This window comes from the organism of the source record quoted next, unplaced genomic scaffold (genome assembly GCF_019419815.1).
Source record: "Pyrus x bretschneideri cultivar Hongxiangsu unplaced genomic scaffold, Pyrus_bretschneideri_v1 Contig11, whole genome shotgun sequence".
Lineage (NCBI taxonomy): Eukaryota > Viridiplantae > Streptophyta > Magnoliopsida > Rosales > Rosaceae > Pyrus > Pyrus x bretschneideri.
In genome coordinates this window covers 4,929,637-4,949,269 of record NW_025999402.1, presented here as the reverse complement: position 1 = coordinate 4,949,269, position 19,633 = coordinate 4,929,637, and the positions used below count along the sequence as shown (strand labels likewise).

The following is a 19,633-nucleotide window of genomic DNA, read 5'->3' as shown; positions in this document are numbered from 1 at the left end:
AATATAAATTTAAGGTTTATAGATTAAAGTGTTGGATTTTGAAGGTGACCTCTTCATGAAAGTTGTAAAGCTTGTCATTATGAGTGATTGTACATATATATATATTTTTTTTTTTACATTTTTACACTTCTACAATAATTATTATTAATTTTGCCCTCAAATAATTATATGAATAAATATATAATATAATTTTAATAATATTGGTAGGTACGGTATACCATTGGTACTGGTTTTGGATACTAGTACCATACCGAACCAGTATGGTACGGTACAAATACCGTACCATTACCAATTGATACAAATTTTTGGTAATAATTTGGTATGGTATGGTTGGTATGATGGTTGGTATGGTAATTTGGTAAAAATTTCTATCCCTAACCACAACATTCGAGACACTAAATAACATAATAATTTTTTGAATATTTAATTATTTATATTATGACACTAGATACACTAAATCGTATTTTCAATATAGTGAAATTTTTTTTTGGTTCACTGAGAAAAAGTGACACATGGATTGCATGCAAAGCATAACGGAACATCGATATGTTGATCCAGCCCATCTCTTTTATCGATAGCTTAAAGCCGAAATGTCAATTACAAATTTACAATTTACACGCAATTGGAAAAGAATTGGAAATTGGAATTTCGTTGTTTCCTGGAAATTTCAGAAAATAAAAAATTGTCAGAATTATAATTTGGGAACTATTTTTTCTTCGTTTAACTATTTAAATTTAAAACATTTTCACTTCTAAATACCAAAAGAATAAATAAAATAACTTCTCGAATAAAAAGAAAAACTACTTCTTTAGACCCTTCTACGCTTTCCCACGAAATTAACTTCCAGACCCAGAATACTTGCAGAGCACAAGAACAAGTTTCCCTTCTTAATTATCAAATTTGCGATCTGGGTTTTGAGAAAAACCATATTTTCTCGGGGAAATCCGTGAAATTTTCCCTTTTCTTCTCTGTAAATTTGTAAAATTGGGTTCGAAACAATCGTTTTTGATTGTTGGGTTTTGAATCATTTGATCTGGGTCTCTCTGTTTCGGCTTCTAAATTGGAGGCTCAGTGTTTCGGTGTGTAAAAAATGAAGGAAAAGCTTGGATTTTTAGTGGGGTTGTGGTTTCTGCTTTGTGGGGTTTGTGTGGGGAGGTTCGTGGTGGAGAAGAACAGCTTGAAAGTGACTTCTCCAAGCTCGATGAAGGGCGTGTACGAATGTGCGATTGGGAACTTTGGGGTTCCTCAATACGGAGGAACGTTGGTCGGAACTGTTTACTATCCGAAGGCCAATCAGAAGGCATGCAAAGGGTTTGAAGATTTCGATGAATCCTTCAAACCGAAGCCCGGTGGTCTGCCGACGTTTCTGCTTGTCGATCGAGGAGGTTAGAATCTTGAATTTTTGATATTTTTCACCAAATTGTAAACTTTTATGGTAATAGACAAATAGTTTGGTTAACTTTTCTGCTTGTCGATCGAGTAAGTTAGAATCTTCAATATTTGATATTTTTCACTAAATTGTTAACTTTTACGGTAATAGACAAATAGTTTGGTATCAGTGTGCAAAATTTATAAATAATTATTGGGTGTTATGGAATTTGCAGTTAATTTATATGGGAATAGTTTGGTGTGTTTTTTGTGTTCTATACTTGTGGTTTTATGTCGAAACTCCAAAGTATTTTCTAAAAGTTAATCACATGATCGATAACTGATCAAGTTGGGTTCGGTTGGTTGCTTATTCGTTATTGTTATGGTTCTTGTGTATTCACAATTCAAGCCCTTACCCTCCTTTATTTCTGCACTTGGAAGTTTTTTTAATGACTCAATTCTGCGAGTCTGTAAGCGGATGGTTTTAATCGAGACATTTCTATGGACATGCATGTAATTTTTCTTTGTCCCTTCACTGGTAATGTTTTCGTTACATGACTGATTGAATGTGATGTCCTGGCAGATTGTTACTTCACTTTGAAGGCATGGAATGCACAGAAAGGGGGAGCGGCTGCTATTCTTGTTGCAGATGACAGGAATGAACCGTTGATTACCATGGACAATCCTGAAGAAGAAAATGCGGATGCTGATTATCTGCAGAAAATCACAATTCCCTCGGCTCTCATTAGCAAAGAGTTGGGAGAAAATATTAAAAAATCTCTATCAGGTAGGGAGATGGTCAACATAAATCTAGACTGGACAGAGGCTCTTCCACATCCTGATGAACGTGTTGAGTATGAGTTCTGGACGAATAGCAATGATGAGTGTGGGCCAAAGTGTGATAGCCAGATTGAGTTTGTGAAAAGCTTTAAAGGAGCAGCTCAAGTTCTTGAACGGAAGGGGTACACCCAGTTTACTCCACACTATATAACATGGTACTGTCCAGAAGCTTTTGTTTTGAGCAAACAGTGCAAGTCTCAGTGTATCAATCATGGGAGGTACTGCGCTCCAGATCCTGAGCAAGATTTCAGTAAAGGTTATGATGGGAAAGATGTTGTGGTTCAAAATCTTCGCCAAGCTTGCTTCTATAAAGTGGCCAATGAAAGTGGAAAGCCCTGGCTTTGGTGGGACTATGTCACTGACTTTGCGATACGTTGCCCAATGAAATATAAGAAGTACACTGAAGAGTGTGCAAATCAAGTTATTGAATCCCTTGGTATGGTAGAAACTGCTCATCTATAGAAAGTCAAAATTTGGTTAACCAATGCACTATTGTTAGCTGCAGTGTAGATATATTCTTTAGCCTACATACAATTTAATGTTTCTGCTGATTTGCATTTTGATTCTGTTGCTAGTTGTTTCTGCTTGCTTCTCGAGTTTTAAAATTCTATTGTATTTTGGAAAATTATTTCAATTTGCCAGTTCAAGCTGCCTTGTCAGTTTGAACTGCCATCTTGTGCCATCTCTCCGATGACTTGTTTATTTGCAATTCTATGATTGGGCTGTCTATATTTTGCCATAATTCTATTTTCTTGGTTTGTGTTAATTGTTGCGTTATTCTTCAATATTTAACTGGAGTATGTGAGTGAATTGTTCATGTGATCATTTTTCTTTTTTACCTGCTATTATATGCCTGAAAGTTTTAGGCTCGGTCAATGTAATAGAAATTCATTAAATGTCAAAAACTTTGATGCTAGTTGCCTAAAATCTTCATCTCTCCTTGGCTAGTTTTTGTGGATTGTCATTTACTCTGCTAAATTCTGAGGATCATAAAGTAACTATTTCAATGTATTTTCTGTTACATTAAAGGTGCTGATCTTAAGAAGATACAGAAATGTATTGGCGACCCTGAAGCAGATGAGGAGAATGCAGTTCTGAAGGCCGAACAGGATGCACAGGTTGGGCTCTTGGGAACTGTTTAACATGCTCTAGCCTTATCTTTCCATCTTTTCATTTTTTGTATATAGTGTGTTACCGTGTTCTCATATTTCACTTCTCAAATCGAGTTTCAGATTGGCAAAGGCGCCCGTGGAGATGTTACAATATTGCCAACTCTTGTAATAAACAACAGACAGTATAGAGGTATGATACAACTCGTTTACATATCCCATTAGGCATTTATTCACATCACCTTTCTTGTCTCACGATTGTTCGTTTTGTATGTTAAGGGAAACTGGACAAAGGAGCTGTTCTCAAAGCCATCTGTGCTGGTTTCCAAGAGACCACTGAGCCCTCTGTTTGTTTAAGTGAAGGTCCTCATTTGCCTTGTTTTTCTATGACTGTTTCCTATGTTTTTTTTTTTTTTTGGGTATGTTATGTCAATTGATTCTGTTATTTCACGTGTGAATTTATATGATGATACATGTGAATATTTTGAATCTACTGCTTACCTGTCTTTGCTGTACTTGCCATTATTATAAAGCGGGTGATTCCCGGCAACCAAAACAATACTCTTGTACACAATAAAAACCAACTGTAGTATAACTTATTTAATAAAATGATGATGCCCCTTCCAGTAAAAACCATGCTACTTGAATGTATGTGTGCGTGCAGGCTTGCAATAAGTATTTGTAACGGTATCATAAGTTTCCAACCATGTCTGGGTACCATGTTTTTACAAAGATTATCGAATGGAAGAATTATATCCTTGGCGCAAACTCTATTATCTCTGAGATGGTTTCATTTGCCTGTTTATTTGTGTTTTCCAGATGTACAAACAAATGAGTGTTTAGAGAACAATGGAGGTTGCTGGCATGACAAAGCTGCTAACATTACTGCGTGCAGGGTATCTTTTGTCATAAACTTTCATTCGTGTATTCTTTTTGTTTGGGTGGGTGGGTGGGTGTGGGGGATGTTCAGAGTTATTGATATGTGAGTTTGTTTGGGATTTACCGATCGTTCTTTTGTTTTAGGATACATTCCGCGGAAGATTGTGTGAATGCCCTATTGTGCAAGGCGTGAAGTTTGTTGGTGATGGTTATACTCACTGTGAAGGTAAATTATTTGAATGTCATATGTGTTTAGTTGTGGCATAAATTCCAAATTTTCACGTGTACTGCCAGTAGAGGTTATCTGATCTTAGTCAAGGTTATAGTCTCTAACTTACCAGACATTACTTCGTTTATATTTCCTTTTTCATCTTTCATTTTTCTTTTGTTCTAAAGAAAAGTTACAAGTACCATTTTTCTTTTAGGACTGGGTTCTTGAAATAACCTGCCATTTTATGTACTTGTTTTGTTTTACTCAAGTCATTATGTTGCTTGTTTGATTGAGCAGCTTCAGGAGCATTACGTTGTGGAATAAACAATGGAGGTTGTTGGAAGGAAACCCGATCTGGCCGGACTTACTCTGCATGTCGTGTAAGTTTGGATATGAATTATTTTAAGAGTCTATCTCCCCTCTAAAGTAAAAGTGATTATGATTTCTGATTAATGGATGTTCAGGATGACCATACACATGGTTGCAGTTGTCCACCAGGATTCAAGGGTGATGGAGAGAAAACATGTGAAGGTACCTGCTATGTGTAGATGTCTCTAATTAGTGTAATTCATGATGGCTCGTTAAGCATAGTTAGCTTAAGCTCCCAAGTCCCATTTCCATGGATTTTCTACCAGAAACTGTTTATACCACATTTCTATACACTGTTTTACCATCAACCGAAGATTACCAACTTCCTGGACTTTTAAGTTTGTAAGGCTACTTCTCTGTTGTTTCTCATAAAATATTAAATTTATTAGGCTACCAAATGAGCACATAATGTAGGGTCTTGGATTTGAAGGCCACCACTGGTATTACAAGTTAAATACTTATGATTTTAATCAGTCTTCTTGATTATCATCCCACGTTGCCCAGGTGAATGGTTGGATTTCCTCATAATCTGCTACCGCCTTTCACTGGTGCTTTATTTCATATTGTAACCAACTAAATGACGTTATTCTCTTGTATTGATATGAATTCACCCACCCGGTTTTCTGCTTTTTTTCGTGTTCCAGATGTTGATGAGTGCAAGGAGAAAACGGCTTGCCAATGTTCACAATGCAAATGCAAGAATACTTGGGGAAGTTATGAGTGCAGTTGCGGTGGCGGTTTACTGTACATGCGAGAGCATGATGCATGTATAGGTGAGTATTCTCAAGTCTTTTCTGTTTTAGTCATTTGAATGACATGCTGGTCAGCTGGTGTAGTTTTGTTACCAAACTAGTCAGCCATTTCAACCTCGCAATTCATTAGATTGTGACATTGGAACGACCTTTTCACACGGAGATTTAATCTAAATGATAGAATCCCTGTTGTGTGTTTCCTCTCATTAAATCATGTTTGACACATGTTTCCTACCTTCTGTCGTACTTTTTTTAAGCAGGTAAAAACGGAAGTGGTTCTGGGTCTAGCTGGGGCTTAATTTGGGTTATCATTCTCTGCTTGGGTGCTGTCGGAGTTGGGGGCTTCGCAGTTTACAAGTACCGAATCCGGGTATGTTTCCTTACTCTCAAATTCTCGATGCAAAAAATACGTATGTAAATCCAGTTCGCTCTACGAGTCCACTTTCGACGATGTGTCGGTCCTAAAAGTGGTTTGTTGAATCTCTCTTGTGCAGAGATACATGGATTCGGAGATCCGGGCAATCATGGCGCAGTACATGCCGTTGGATAATCAAGGAGAAGTTCCCAGCCACGTCGCCCACGGGGATATCTGAAACCGGCGGAGAGACATATTCATAAGACATAAGATGCTGTCCGAGAGAAAAGGGAAGACAACCAACGTCCTGAAATCCCATGTCCTCCTCTCGCCTCTAGGCGCTAGCTATTTGTTTCATTTCGCGTGAGATTGTAACGTTTTAGATGTGCATCTAGCGATTCACATGATATATTCTAGCAGGAAACATTAGATACCAAGTAGTTTTTTTATTCAAAGTAATAAACTTTTTACCGTTGGAATCAGCATTTTTTTCTCTCTGAAGTAAAGTTGATCATTTATTTTTTCCAAGTTTATAAGGTTGAACACGAAATTTAAAATGTAGGAGTAATTTAGCGTCTATTTGATATTCTATTTGTATTCAACATTTTCAACTTAAAAACATTTTTCAAGTTTTAAGCCTTAAACTTGTTTGGTAAAACTATTTTAAAAAATTGAACTCAAGATTAACTTAAAAAAATATATATAGAATTAAACTTCTTTTTTTTTTTCCCAAAAAAGAGGGATAACTGGTGACAAGTCATGGTTACCCACTTCTTTGGAGCTCATAAAGGTTATAGGGAATTTCATCCTGACAATGGCTATAGATCTATAGTTGAGGTATCCCAAATGAGCCCTAAAAGTGGCAGAAGTAGCCAGCCATTGAGTAAGTTTAGTCAGTTCATTAGGAAGAAGTAAACCACTCACCCCAATATTTATAGCAGATTCACTAGCTCGAAGCCTTAAACCCGAGACTTTTCACATTTTGTTTGTTTATTGGAGAGTTGCAGTTCGCACCCTAAAACACCGGACTACTTGATGTGGTTTAGAGTTTTCAAACTTAGCTCAGTTCTTTTTTTTTTTTTTCTCTTACCCCTCCCCTCTCACTCCAAATCTCTCTTTTTTCATCTCTCTTTCCTCTCTTCATTCTCTCCTCTTCTCCCCACCTTTCTCTTCTATTCTCTTCTTTCTTCTCTCTCCTCCCCTTTTATCTCCTTCGATCCTCCATCTTCTCGGATCCTTTTTTTTTTTTCTTCCACCTCTTTCATCTTTCTCCCTCTCTTGCGACCCCTTTTCCTTTGATCTCTTTGTCCAGTTTAAATTTTGAGATTTGAAAATAATTTTAAATCTCATACCAAACAAGTTTTTGAGTCTTAAAGATGATTGTTTTCAATAGATGTTCTTAAGAAATGTTTTTAAAATTGATGAAATTCTTTTAATAGAATAGCGAACAAACTCTTAGTCATTTAACACTGCTATTTTTCACTTATTTTATTTTCCAAAGAATGAAAAAAAGAAACTCCTTTAAACTCCTAGCATATGTGGCATGTGCCTTTTTCCTGGTAAGTTGTTAATGAATTGCTCCTCAATAAATAAGTTAATTAAGAAAATGAGAATAGTGTCTAGGAAACAACTCCATGTGTTACAATCGTTAGATCTTAATTTTTATATTTTAAAATAAAATTTAACAGTTAGAACACCCGAAGTCACCCAAGAAAGTCCCTAGTAGGAAATGCCGAAAAGGAGAGCAAGAACACCATATATTATTACAGATATAAAAATCAAATGATTGCCCTGATAAACTAAATGATGATACAACAAAGTGAAAAAAAAAAAAAAAAAAAAAAAAGAAAGAAAGAAAGAAAGAAAAGCGCGTTAAGTTCTGTTGCTCGTTCCCAACAGAAGCGCATAAACGTTCTCTCACAGCTACCGCTTTCCCGCAAATATCATTAGCCTGGCGCGGACGGAGATGGTTACTTGGCTCTGCCGGGAACACCAAACCATATTATATATTCCAGTTTCAATCACTGTTGGTACATCTACATAAAAGAAGCATCGCACCGCACCTCATGTAAGAAACGATCTGCAAACTCACGTTGAACGCTCTCTAACTCTCTGTCTCCTTCTCAAAGTTGGGACCCTTTTGATCCTCGCGATTCTGTACAACCTTATTGAAATAGAAAGCTACAACTGCTCCACTGCACAGAAAAAAAACCATATTATCAGATAACAAACTCTTTTGAGCTCTGCACGATAATTATCAAAAACTCGTAATATTCTGAACAAGCGAAATAAAAAACTCACACTATACGGTTTTGGTATTAGCTACTAAAAAAACGATGATTTTATCTTCATTTCAAATAAACATAATATACTCTTTTAACATTTTTATGCTGGAAAGTGCGCATTGTTGCTCATCGGTGTGCATCCGAAGGTTAGGCGGGAGTTGGCAATCTGTATCATCTAGAGACCATCTAGTCGGAAACAATCAAAGAACCATGCAAGTCTATTCCACTATTGTCCCTCTCTCAGCTTGTTCTTTAAAACTAGATGCCATCATGTCTTTCCCAAAACCAACTGTTATTGTTTACCTTTCCAGAACGGGGATTTTGAGAGCGAAAATCAAAACTCTTTTAGTAATTATATCATTGTCTCTATGTCCTACAAAGACTAAATATATTTTCCTCTGATAAAAGAAAGGCAAGAAAGTAAATAGCATCACAAAAATGATAAGACGCATGAATCATATAACCTGACAAGGGTTGTTAAAATATTCGGAAACGATGGTCTCTGCAATTAGGAGAAACAAAAACAGAAACAATAAATATCAGAAATTTGGAAGACATGTCAATTACACTAGTAAAGAAACTGAAATGTAAAAATTAGAAAAAGAATGAATTTCTAACCTGAGCCAGAACGATTACCTCCCTTAGAAAAATTATACTGGATATAGCTGCAGGTCCAATAATACAATAAAAATTATACCAAAGATAAACTAAATCATGTAATTAAACCTAAATTGCATAAGCTCCAATATGTATCTTTACCTGTCTGCCCTGTCAAGAAAAAGGGAGATGATTTTCCTTTTCTATATGATCTTAAACTTGAAACGCTTAGAAACAAAAGAGTGCCACCAAGGATAACCCCAAACCTAATTGCAGAAATGCTTCCCGTTACCAAGAAGGAAAGGAATCCACCCACAGAAAGCCAAAGACCTACAAGGCATAGGCGCAGGCACAGGCACATAAATTTACTAAAAGCTTTGGGGGTGAAAAAAAAAAGGCAAGTCTTTTTCATAAGTTAAATATACCATAAGGTATCCCAACGCGAAAGTCACGGACTTGCACAACATCATTGGGATCAATAGCTGATATATGATATGCTTCAACAATTTCCCTCACTGGCTCAGGGGAATTGGCTTCAGCTATGGTGATATAATGTTCACTGATTTCATTTGCTCTCTCACTCAAATCATCCCTTGCCTTATCAGCATATATTTTTAACTGCTCCGAAGTATCTTTCATAATAACCAATGCTTTCTTCGAGAATTCCCGTGAGAGGCTTCGCAGCTTCAAGGTTTGTTCCTTGAAAGAACCCAGAGTTTGTTTCGAAGGTTCTTCTGATTCTTCAGATTTCGGTTTGGCATTGTTGTTTTCATTCTCCACCTCAATATCTGAATGCTGCTAAGAACAAAAATTCAATTTAATGTCACGATAAGTGGACAAGTTGCGTCCCCATTGAACAATTAATACAACCCGGCTCATCCATATATCTACCTTCCCATAAACCTCAAACAAACCTGAAACCTACATTTTATAACGCTTTGTCCCAAATTTTTTAGCAAATGATCATGATATCAGGATAGCATAACCAAACATCCAGTCAAAAGAACTGGACAAATGGAAACTAAAATCCCAAACCCGAATTTCCAAAAACATTCATCACAATCATACTTTTTTCCCAATTCCCATATGCCAAAATCGAAACTTGATACAATCCCACACAAGCACCAGCATTCTTTAATCAAACACTTGGCGTGCATTAACCTCAAACCCCCATTCTCATTAAAACCAAATCAAAACACTATTACCAATAACCAAACACTCATAATTCCATCATTGACAAAGAAAAAACTCAAAATTTCAGCTTACAGATTCGTCCTGGGAAGCAGAGACGGCGACAATTGGCCGAGTCCACAAGCTCCGCCTGTGCAGGGACAGAGAAGCGCCGGAAAGCACTTTCGGGACGGCAATAGGCGAGCCTCGGTAACCACGTGCTGCAACCAATTGTCCAAACCGCAGAGAAGAACACGAAGGTGACTTCTTCAATCCACAGCTGCTAGGGTCAGGGTTTAAGAGCGAGATGGACTGCAATGTCACACTCATTGTGAATCAATCCTAGAGAGAGAAAGCGGAGAGAGATAGAGCGTGTTTGAAACTGAGGCGAGGCTGACGAGGAGAGGTAGCTAAAATGCGGCGAAGGGTGCAATTTTTATAGTCTAAGTTAGAAAATTTAATGAAATTCGAAGAACCGCTGTGAAATACAAGCAACGCTAAGCGTTAGTTTGACAGCGTATTGCGCCCGCTTCTAGCGTGTTCAAATAAATTTATTATATATCATATAAATACGTTTTTTTAATATTTAAAAATATATATAATTGTATTGAAATGTATAAATTGTAAAATAAAACGATATATAAATTATAAAGTATTTGAGCATATTCGCGATCTATGTAGTCTAAGTTGATGCCTAAACAAATCTGGACATCTTTTCTTAATTTCAAACGTTTAAAAATTAATTAAGACAATGACCAGCCGTTTAACATCTAGACGACGCTACTAGACGGGTATCTATAAAACAGTGATCAGGAGAAGTTGAAGGGCTTTAGGGGTCCTGGGCAAAAATGCCCCGTGGGGGTGAGGTACGCGCCAGTTACTGCGTGTTTGGTTGCCTGGATGTGGGAGAAAAGAATCCGGCTAATGCCTTGGTGACACGTAATCAGTATGTGGTCAGTTGTCCCACGCGCGCCCACCAAATCTTTTTGTTGAAGTGCCGACGTGGTGGTGCTTGTGTTTCGTTAAACGACATTAATATGGATGTCGTATGATTTGAACATAATCATTTGCTTCTATCACTAGTAAGTTTCCATCATTTTTTACCATAATCCTATTTAGAGAAGGGGATAATTGGACACATGATCTTTGAAGGGATGAAACTTACACACACCCAAGAAGTTTATGCGGTAATATTATAATTTAGTCACGCATTGTCATGTGTTTAACTTTCTCACGTAACAGTGCGTGATTGACTTGAGATACTGTTGTTGTGACATTCTTTTCACATGCAAGCGGTTCTATTCAAATAAAAAAGTAAAACATTGTGCTCATGTGAACTACGAAGCTGGATGCATGAAAAACGTTCGACCATGATGCAAAGTTGTAGTAAGTGTATGTTTGAATTCTTGGGACATTCTTTATTTCTTGCAGAACATGAACGAAACGTTGGGCAAGATATATGAGCAAAGAAAGGGATAGATGCAAATTAAAGGACAACCATATTTGCAATGCTTGGAAACAAAAGGAAAGCAAGGCACCTCCAGCTAGCTTGCAGGCTCTCTCTTACAACAAAGCCAAAAGCGGAAAGCTTAAACCATATGGGAATCCACATGCATTTATTTGTGCAAAACTCCTGCTGCATGTTGCTTGTCAGTCTCTTCCTTGAGACTATGGGATCGAAGATTTTCGCTTGAACTTTCCCAAAGACTGGCACTCGAAGGCTTGCAGAGCAGCCTGATAAAGAAGTCCGTCGTATAGAAGGTGTTACACGACGGACTTGCCAATTAGTAACATAGTAACAATGGTTTGCCAATAAAGCGAATACTGTAACACAAAGGGCGAAACCACCTTGGGGCTAGGGTGGGCTCTAGCCCAGTTGAAAATCTAGGCAATTGAAATTTTATGTCTAACTTTATGAAGTTCATTCATTTAGTAAAATTTAGCACACCTCATTTGCATTCAATTAAATCTGTATTTAAAATATCTGCGAAATTTTCGATATTTTTTTTGATATAGAAAAGGAAGGGGGTTGAAATGCAAACTTCACCTTGTATCAGCGAAACATTGGAAAATCATGAATATCGAGGATATTTATTGATTCACTACATAAAATTTGTTGGAACCCATTACAGATTTCGAACTTTCAAAATTTTTTGAGAAATTTTTTTCTAATTTCGACTAAATCTAAATGAGTTGACATACTCACTTATTGCAAATTTTCATAATTTCTATCGAAGGTAACCGGTATCGATATATTCTTAATATTTTCATAAATTTGCATATCGATATTTTAAGCACCGATCATACTTTAAAAACTCTTAAGACAAAACCAATCACGCACACCGTGAGACTCGTCAAAGCCCAACTCTAACAAATGGCCTAATAAGTTTTAGGCCCTCAACCTTTATGTCATTGTTCTTTAATTTGGGAGATAGGAGTACCACAGTAGAGGAGCCCATTTAAACCTCAAATCTTCCAACGAATTCTTTGTGCTTTTTTAGAAATCCATGGCTTCCGTATATTAGAACGAGAATCCTCTACAAATCTTCTTTGTAAGGATCTCGAGAATCCTCCAATCACATCCGTTAATTGTACATTATACAGTCAGTTTTCATCAAGTACGGTTTATATTCAATTTTAAATAAAAAAATTTACAATAATTTATAATCATATAATAAAGAATAAATAAATATCATTAAAAAATTCGTAGAATTCTTACAAAAAGTTCCAACGAGAATCCTCGTTCCTTATTTTAAAGCAAAGAACTTTGACAAAGCTTTGATTAATTAATTTAGAATTGCTAATCAAAGATGCGCCAGTTACGCCACTCATCTGCCATCTCTGACATCTCCCAATCCTCCCAAGAAGCACATTTAATTTAAACATCGATACTCGAGACACACAGAAGATACAAAATATGTAGGCGTGGAAACTTGAAACAAGCAAGGAGAATTTTCTTGCACTTTGGAAGCTTCGGGTTTAAATTAATTGGGCAAAATACATAGATTTGAGTTTCCAGAAGTCAAACAAAACAAAAACAGAAGAGGTCCAAAAGAAGTTGGTGTAAGCTGGTTTAGAGTATTTGAACAAAGCCAAAGCTTGGTGTCTAGTACTTGGTCGACTAGTTATATAAGGAATTTTGACTGTACTTTCTGGGGTAGGACAAAAGGAAAAAGTAAAGACTGTAAAGATGGAGACACATGCTCTTGAGTAACATGTTTACTGCAAGAAAACACGTCAAGTTAGTTAGAGCAAGTATGCTCAAGCAGAAATTAATTTTTGAGTTAGGCTCGATATAAGTTTTGAGTTTTGTTTCTTTGAATTTGAAACAAGAAGTTTTCAAGATAGTAGTTTTCTTGTTCTTTAAATTTGATGAATATTCTAGAATTTATAGTGTCTTAAGTCGATTAGGTTTCATTTTTCTACTTAAGAGAATCTCATATCAAGGATTTCAAATTCCTGTGTTTGACCACCTTATCTTTAAGACATGTCTTACAAAAATTGAAAAACATAAGATCTCCTGTAAATTGATTTTACTTAATTTCACGTGGTCTTACCCAATCCAAGAGTTATTCTAGTTAAAGATAAAAATTGTATAGGTCCAAAAAGTATGACCGTGTCTATATGCATTGAGAGCTATACTTGCATCTTGCGAGTCTGGTACTCAAATGCAATAGAACTCATTTTTTTATGAAATTATCTGACCAACCAGCTTATTAGAATGCCCTACTTATGTTTCTCTACTAATTAAGCAACACTACCAAATATCTTGTTGTAATTGCTCAAAAAGCCAAGTGGATAACACCTTGGATTCTAGTTTGACCAAATGCACAACTCCAATAAAGCCAATAAAATAAAGAGCTCACACTATTCCTCACTCACTCTCTCTCTCTCTCTCTCTCTCTCTCTCTCTCTGCCATCGCCGTTAGAAGCTTTGAATGCTTCGCTTTTACTCTCTTGCCAGAGCCAGCAGAGCCACTCCACACCAACCATTATTATTCCTCTCCCACTCTTCTTCTTCCTCCACACCAACCCCAACACACTCCCTGACACTCTTTCTTCAATTCCCTCCCTCCCTCCTCCCTCTCTAGGGTTTGAACTTCGAATTCCACCCCTCTCCCGCCTCTTCCCCCGCCACCCTCCGCCTCCCGTCTCCTCCCCCAAAACCCATATCCCCCCTCCACTCTCCCACCTCAAAGCCTCCACCTTTAATCACTTTTATGCTCTTTTTTTTCCCTGGTTTTCTCAAAAACCCCAACAAAAAAAAAGGGATAAAAAAAGCAAGAGAAAAAGTGGAAGGGTGTTGTGATTGATGTTGGTGGGTTGATCACTTTACCTTTTGCCCTTTTTCTTTGCCCATTATCACACATGCCTTAGTTGCATTTCTCTGTTCAGTTCGAACATTTACACCAAGAAACCTCCTCCTCTGTTTTTCTTCACAGCTTTCAAGCTTTCAGACTTCTGAAATTTTCATGGGATTTTATCAGACTTGAAAAAAAATGGCGTTTGAGCTCTGTTTTCTGCTTCTTCTTGCTCCTCTTCTCGTACTCGCCCTGGACCCCGTTTTCAACGACGACGTTCTGGGCCTGATCGTCTTCAAGGCGGGACTTTCCGACCCGGAAGCCAAGCTCGCCTCTTGGAACGAGGACGACGACAGTCCCTGCAGCTGGGTCGGAGTCAAATGCGACCCGACAACCGGCAGAGTCGCCGAGGTTGTTCTCGACGGATTATCGCTATCCGGGCACATCGGCCGCGGCCTTTTGCGGCTGCAGAATCTGCAAAGACTCTCGCTTTCCGACAACAACTTCACTGGGTTCATAAACCCGGATCTCCCACACCTCGGGAGCTTGCAGGTTATCGATTTGAGCCGGAATAGCCTATCTGGGTCGGTCCCGGAGGAGTTTTTCATGCAATGTGGGTCTCTCAGGGTGGTTTCTTTCGCCAGAAACAACCTCACTGGGCGGATTCCAGAGTCCCTGAGCTTGTGCCAGACGTTGGTGGATGTGAACTTTTCGTCGAATCGGATGTCCGGGAAGTTGCCGTCTGGGATTTGGTACTTGAGAATGCTTCAGTCGCTTGACTTGGCGGATAACTTGGTGGAGGGTGAAGTTCCTGAAGGTATTGAGAATTTGTATGATTTGAGAGTGATTAACTTGGCAAAAAACCGATTTTCAGGACAGCTTCCTGGGGACATTGGAAGCTGTTTGCAGTTGAAGTTGCTTGATTTTAGTGAGAATTTGTTTTCTGGAAGAATACCGGATTCGATTCAGAGGCTCAATTCATGCACTTGTCTGAGTTTACAGCGGAATTTGCTTGCGGGGCAAGTTCCGAATTGGCTTGGCGATTTGAAGAACCTTGAGGTGTTGGATGTGTCTGGTAATAATTTCTCTGGTGAAATTCCAAGTTCATTAGGAAATCTCGAGCTACTCGAAAAGTTGAACTTGTCTAGGAATGGATTTACTGGAAGCTTGCCTGATACGTTGGCAAATTGCAACAATCTGCTAGCCATAGATGTTAGCCATAATCTGTTAGCAGGTAAGCTTCCTTCGTGGATTTTTAAGCTCGGTCTGCACGGTGTCTCGCTTTATGGCAACCGATTAGGTGGAAGTGAGGAGTACAGTTCATTGGCGTCAATGGCAGCTTCTAATGGAGGCCTGCAGGTCTTGGATTTGTCGTCGAACGCGTTTTCTGATGTGCTTCCATCCGACATTGGTGTTCTTAGTAGCTTGCAGTTTTTGAATATGTCAGGGAACCATCTGTTGGGTTGGATTCCAGCAAGTATAGGTGAATTAAAGGCGGCATATGTTCTCGACTTGAGTGACAATTGGCTCAATGGAAGCATTCCTGATGAAATCAGAGGGGCAGTCTCACTCAAGGAAATAAGACTGCAGAAGAACTTTCTAACCGGGAAAGTTCCAGCCGAAATTGCAAAGTGCTCATCTCTGACAAATCTGTAAGCTCTCTTGTTCTTCTTATGTCTACTTCTTCGGTTATGTTCCTTTACACATGATTTATAACGAACGGTAAGGAACCTGACTTAATTACATCAGAAAGTGCTTAACATGAAGATGTTTTCCGAATGCTTTTCATTTTTCCAATGTTTTTGTTTTCTGTTTTCTTTGGCAGTAGGTATATATAGTAGCAATGCTGAAGTATCTTACTCTACTTACAAGTATAGATGGAGCTTAAATTGGTCTGAATTGTTTTTCTTTTACGTGTTCGAATTATACAGGATTCTATCTCAGAACAATCTGACTGGCCCTATTCCTACAGCCCTTGCTAACCTTACCGATCTTCAATATGTCGACTTGTCTTTGAACAAGTTATCAGGAGGCATACCAAAAGAGCTGACAAATCTTTCCCACCTCCTCTACTTCAATGTCTCCCACAACCACCTTGAGGGTGAACTACCATTAGGGGGATTCTTCAACACTATCCCGCCGTCATCTGTCTCAGACAACCCATCCCTATGTGGATCTGCTGTTACCCGTGCCTGCCCTTCCGTTCACCCCAAACCCATTGTCCTCAACCCTAATTCATCCAACCCCGTCCATGGTTCTTCCGGTCCAACTCATGGTCACAAGATCGTATTCAGCATATCAGCTCTCATAGCTATTGGTGCAGCTGTATTCATTGCCATTGGTGTCATAGCTATAACGGTCCTCAATATGCACGTGCGGTCTTCATTGTCACGTTCTGCTGCTCCTCTTGAGTTATCAGGCGGGGAAGATTATAGTAATTCCCCGGGTAATGATCCAAACTACGGCAAGCTTGTCATGTTTTCTGGTGACGCTGACTTTGGTGCTGGGACACAAGCCTTGCTCAACAAGGACTGCGAACTTGGTCGTGGTGGGTTTGGAGTAGTTTACAAAACAGCCCTTCGTGATGGGCGTTCAGTTGTGATAAAAAAGCTAACAGTCTCAAGTTTGATCAAGTCCCAAGAAGATTTCGAGAGGGAAGTTAGAGGACTTGGAAAGATCAGGCACCGTAATCTTGTGGCACTTGAAGGGTATTACTGGACTCCGTCCTTGCAGCTCATCATTTATGAATACATTCCATGCGGGAGTCTGTTTAAGAATCTGCATGACGGACCTGGCAAAACCTGTCTCACTTGGCGGCAGAGGTTCCACATAATTCTTGGGATGGCAAAGGGTTTGGCTTATTTGCACCAAATGAAGATAATCCACTACAATTTGAAATCAACTAATGTTTTGATAGACAGCAATGGCGAGCCTAAGGTGGGAGACTTTGGCCTGGCAAGGCTGTTGCCAACACTAGACCGGTGCATCTTAAGCAGCAAAATCCAAAGCGCGCTTGGGTACATGGCGCCTGAGTTTGCATGTCAAACGGTTAAGATTACTGAGAAATGTGATGTGTATGGATTTGGAATCTTGGTTTTGGAGGTGGTGACTGGAAAGAGGCCTGTCGAATATATGGAGGATGACGTGATAGTACTCTGTGACATGGTGAGGGGAGCGCTCGAGGAAGGCCGGATGGAGGAATGCCTTGACAAAAATCTCCTTGGCAATTTTCCAGCAGAGGAGGCAATTCCGGTGGTAAAGCTGGGTTTAATATGCGCGTCTCAAGTGCCATCAAATCGCCCGGACATGAGTGAAGTGATCAACATTTTAGAACTCATCCAATGCCCTTCAGAAGGCCATGAAGAATTAGAATAAATTTAGTTTACTGATTGAGAAAATGAACTGGTAATCGCCATGTTCCGGTGAAGATCAATCCGGTTTTGTTTCAAGCAAAAGCTAAAAGAATACAGAGTGTTGGAGTTCCATCTCCATGTCTTCAAATCCGTTTTTCGGTAATGTATTTATTTCTGTATTTTTTTCCCTACTTAATTCTATAGCACTTATAAGGTGCCGGATTGCTTTTCACCGGTTTGAAATGGAACAACTTAATTAGGGTTTGGGTTGAAGATCTCTGAGTGTAAGCAACAATTGACTCAATCTGTCTCTGGACTTGTGTTCGCGTGTTACCTACATGTCATCGAGCTATTTTTGGCGTACGGAAAGTGTATGCAAGTTTTTCTCCGTTTCTATGTTTCATATTGTCCTTGGTTTTTTACCAATAGAGAGGGGAGATTCGAACGCATGATCAATATTAAAAGGAGATACTACTAGAGACTAAACGGGAGTTCGATACTTTCACTAAAAGATAGTGCATCAAAATAAAGAAAATATGTAAAACTTTAGCAATGATTTCTAAACTTTGGACCTTGTCGCTATCTCCCGATGTTAACATAAATTGAAAGTTTATAAGTTAAAAGACATTCGAAAGTTCAAAGACAAAATAGAATAATGGTTATAATTCATAAAAGTTAAAAAACCAAATTAAAAGTTCAGAAGACGAAGTAGAATAATACCCATAATTTTCCTTCTAAGACACTACAAAAGATTAAAAGAAACATCATTTTTTGCATTTTTAGGGGAGAGAATTTTTAGCATGTCGGGAACATTAACCACTGAATCAAGTGTAATAATATAATTAGTTGGATTTTTTTTTTCAAGTTTCTAACTAATTATATTATATTACACTTGTACCGTTTCGTTTTCACAACACACTGAAAAATTTGTGGAAGCTAGGCCAGATTGCTTTATTTATACTCCTTTTTTTTTGTTGGCCATGTTACTCTTTTTAGTCCTACTAGGCTCTAATTACGGTATCTTTTTACTCAAGTTAAAGAATTTGTAGGTGAAACGTGGTAAAAAAAAAAAACCTTTATCATTCAAAATTAATATCATCATGTGCGTACTCCACTGACCCTAATCAAGATTAGTGTGTTATTTAATCTTTCTCTTAATTTGAAAAGCTTTGTGTCTTCCTGCAAACGTGGTGAATAATAATTAACACTTAGATGTGAAGCTTTTGTTTAATCAAATGGTGTTGGACCCGAGAGGGGAACCTAATCAAACGGCCTTTGGAACATCATGAGACCACCTCACATGGGTCTCTCTCTCTCATCCTCAAAAGCCACTTAGAAGCGCTTTTCCAAAAGTGATTATTCGTAATGCATGGCAAATTGGCAATCATGCCATGTCCTGTACATTACAATAAGAACATTTTGATTTATAATCACGCAACCAAAACAAACAAATAAACCACCTTTTTAATAGTAGAGAGACTAAGGTGCAACCGGTTGTATATTCTATTGTGTTTTGTGATGGATAAACTAAAGAAAAAGATAAGCATAAGAGAATATCTCCTCGGCCGGCAAAATCTTGAGTCCAATTGTGTGTATATCTCATTTTCTCTATCTCTCGTCATATGAGAGCAGGAAATACCATGAGTACATTGCAGAATTTCTCGTAAGAATGCAAGTGCAACCAAATCTAAACTAGTCAATGAGATTATCATCCACGCTAGAGTTTTTTTGTCAAGAATCTAATAACAAAAAATTATAATGTATAAAATACACCAGAACATAATAAAATTTTCCCGAATTGATTAAGGCTAAGAAGATAGAGAAAAGAAAACACCACCTTGGAAATGGATGCATTTTGCGAGGAGAAAGTTGTCGGCTTTGCTTCTTGGTGTTTTTCAAGGAGGAACCGAATGAGTGGAAGACCCACCACGCTTCCACTAACCACCTAAATGCGTGAGTGAGACTCCTGTCAAGGCAAAAACATCATACCAAAAAGTAATGTATTTTGTTCATGTCCCAACTCCAACGAATTTAATCTCTGTTA

The 19,633-nt window shown here is 38.2% G+C and overlaps 3 protein-coding genes across 7 annotated transcripts; 2 read left to right on the top strand and 1 right to left on the bottom strand.

The window, feature by feature from the left end:
- Positions 1-792: 792 nt before the first annotated feature.
- On the top strand, positions 793-6,368 carry LOC125473174 (vacuolar-sorting receptor 1-like). Its single transcript, XM_048575621.1, has 12 exons — positions 793-1,385; positions 1,952-2,644; positions 3,238-3,326; positions 3,441-3,510; positions 3,597-3,680; positions 4,137-4,213; positions 4,341-4,422; positions 4,705-4,787; positions 4,872-4,938; positions 5,421-5,549; positions 5,789-5,898; positions 6,023-6,368. Exons 1-12 carry the CDS (start codon positions 1,091-1,093, stop codon positions 6,119-6,121), a joined length of 1,878 nt encoding a protein of 625 aa, XP_048431578.1. The 5' UTR covers positions 793-1,090; the 3' UTR covers positions 6,122-6,368.
- A 1,255-nt stretch (positions 6,369-7,623) lies between these two features.
- On the bottom strand, positions 7,624-10,472 carry LOC125473166 (protein FATTY ACID EXPORT 3, chloroplastic-like). Of its 5 annotated transcripts, XM_048575611.1 has the most exons (7): positions 10,032-10,471; positions 9,191-9,563; positions 8,928-9,095; positions 8,787-8,833; positions 8,633-8,670; positions 7,947-8,078; positions 7,624-7,863 (listed from the first exon to the last, which is right to left on the bottom strand). In XM_048575611.1, the coding sequence occupies exons 1-6, from the start codon at positions 10,263-10,265 to the stop codon at positions 7,988-7,990; spliced, it is 951 nt and encodes a 316-aa protein (XP_048431568.1). In that variant the 5' UTR covers positions 10,266-10,471; the 3' UTR covers positions 7,624-7,863; positions 7,947-7,987. The 5 variants fall into 5 exon arrangements, 4 of the variants coding, with proteins under 4 accessions (XP_048431568.1, XP_048431565.1, XP_048431571.1 ...); XR_007255052.1 differs by lacking the exon at positions 8,633-8,670 and having other exon boundaries at positions 8,805-8,833; positions 10,032-10,472; XM_048575608.1 differs by having other exon boundaries at positions 7,624-8,078.
- Positions 10,473-13,829: 3,357 nt separating this feature from the next.
- On the top strand, positions 13,830-17,985 carry LOC103961214 (leucine-rich repeat receptor-like protein kinase PXC2). Its single transcript, XM_009373749.3, has 2 exons — positions 13,830-15,888; positions 16,168-17,985. The coding sequence occupies exons 1-2, from the start codon at positions 14,435-14,437 to the stop codon at positions 17,609-17,611; spliced, it is 2,898 nt and encodes a 965-aa protein (XP_009372024.2). The 5' UTR covers positions 13,830-14,434; the 3' UTR covers positions 17,612-17,985.
- Positions 17,986-19,633: the final 1,648 nt, after the last annotated feature.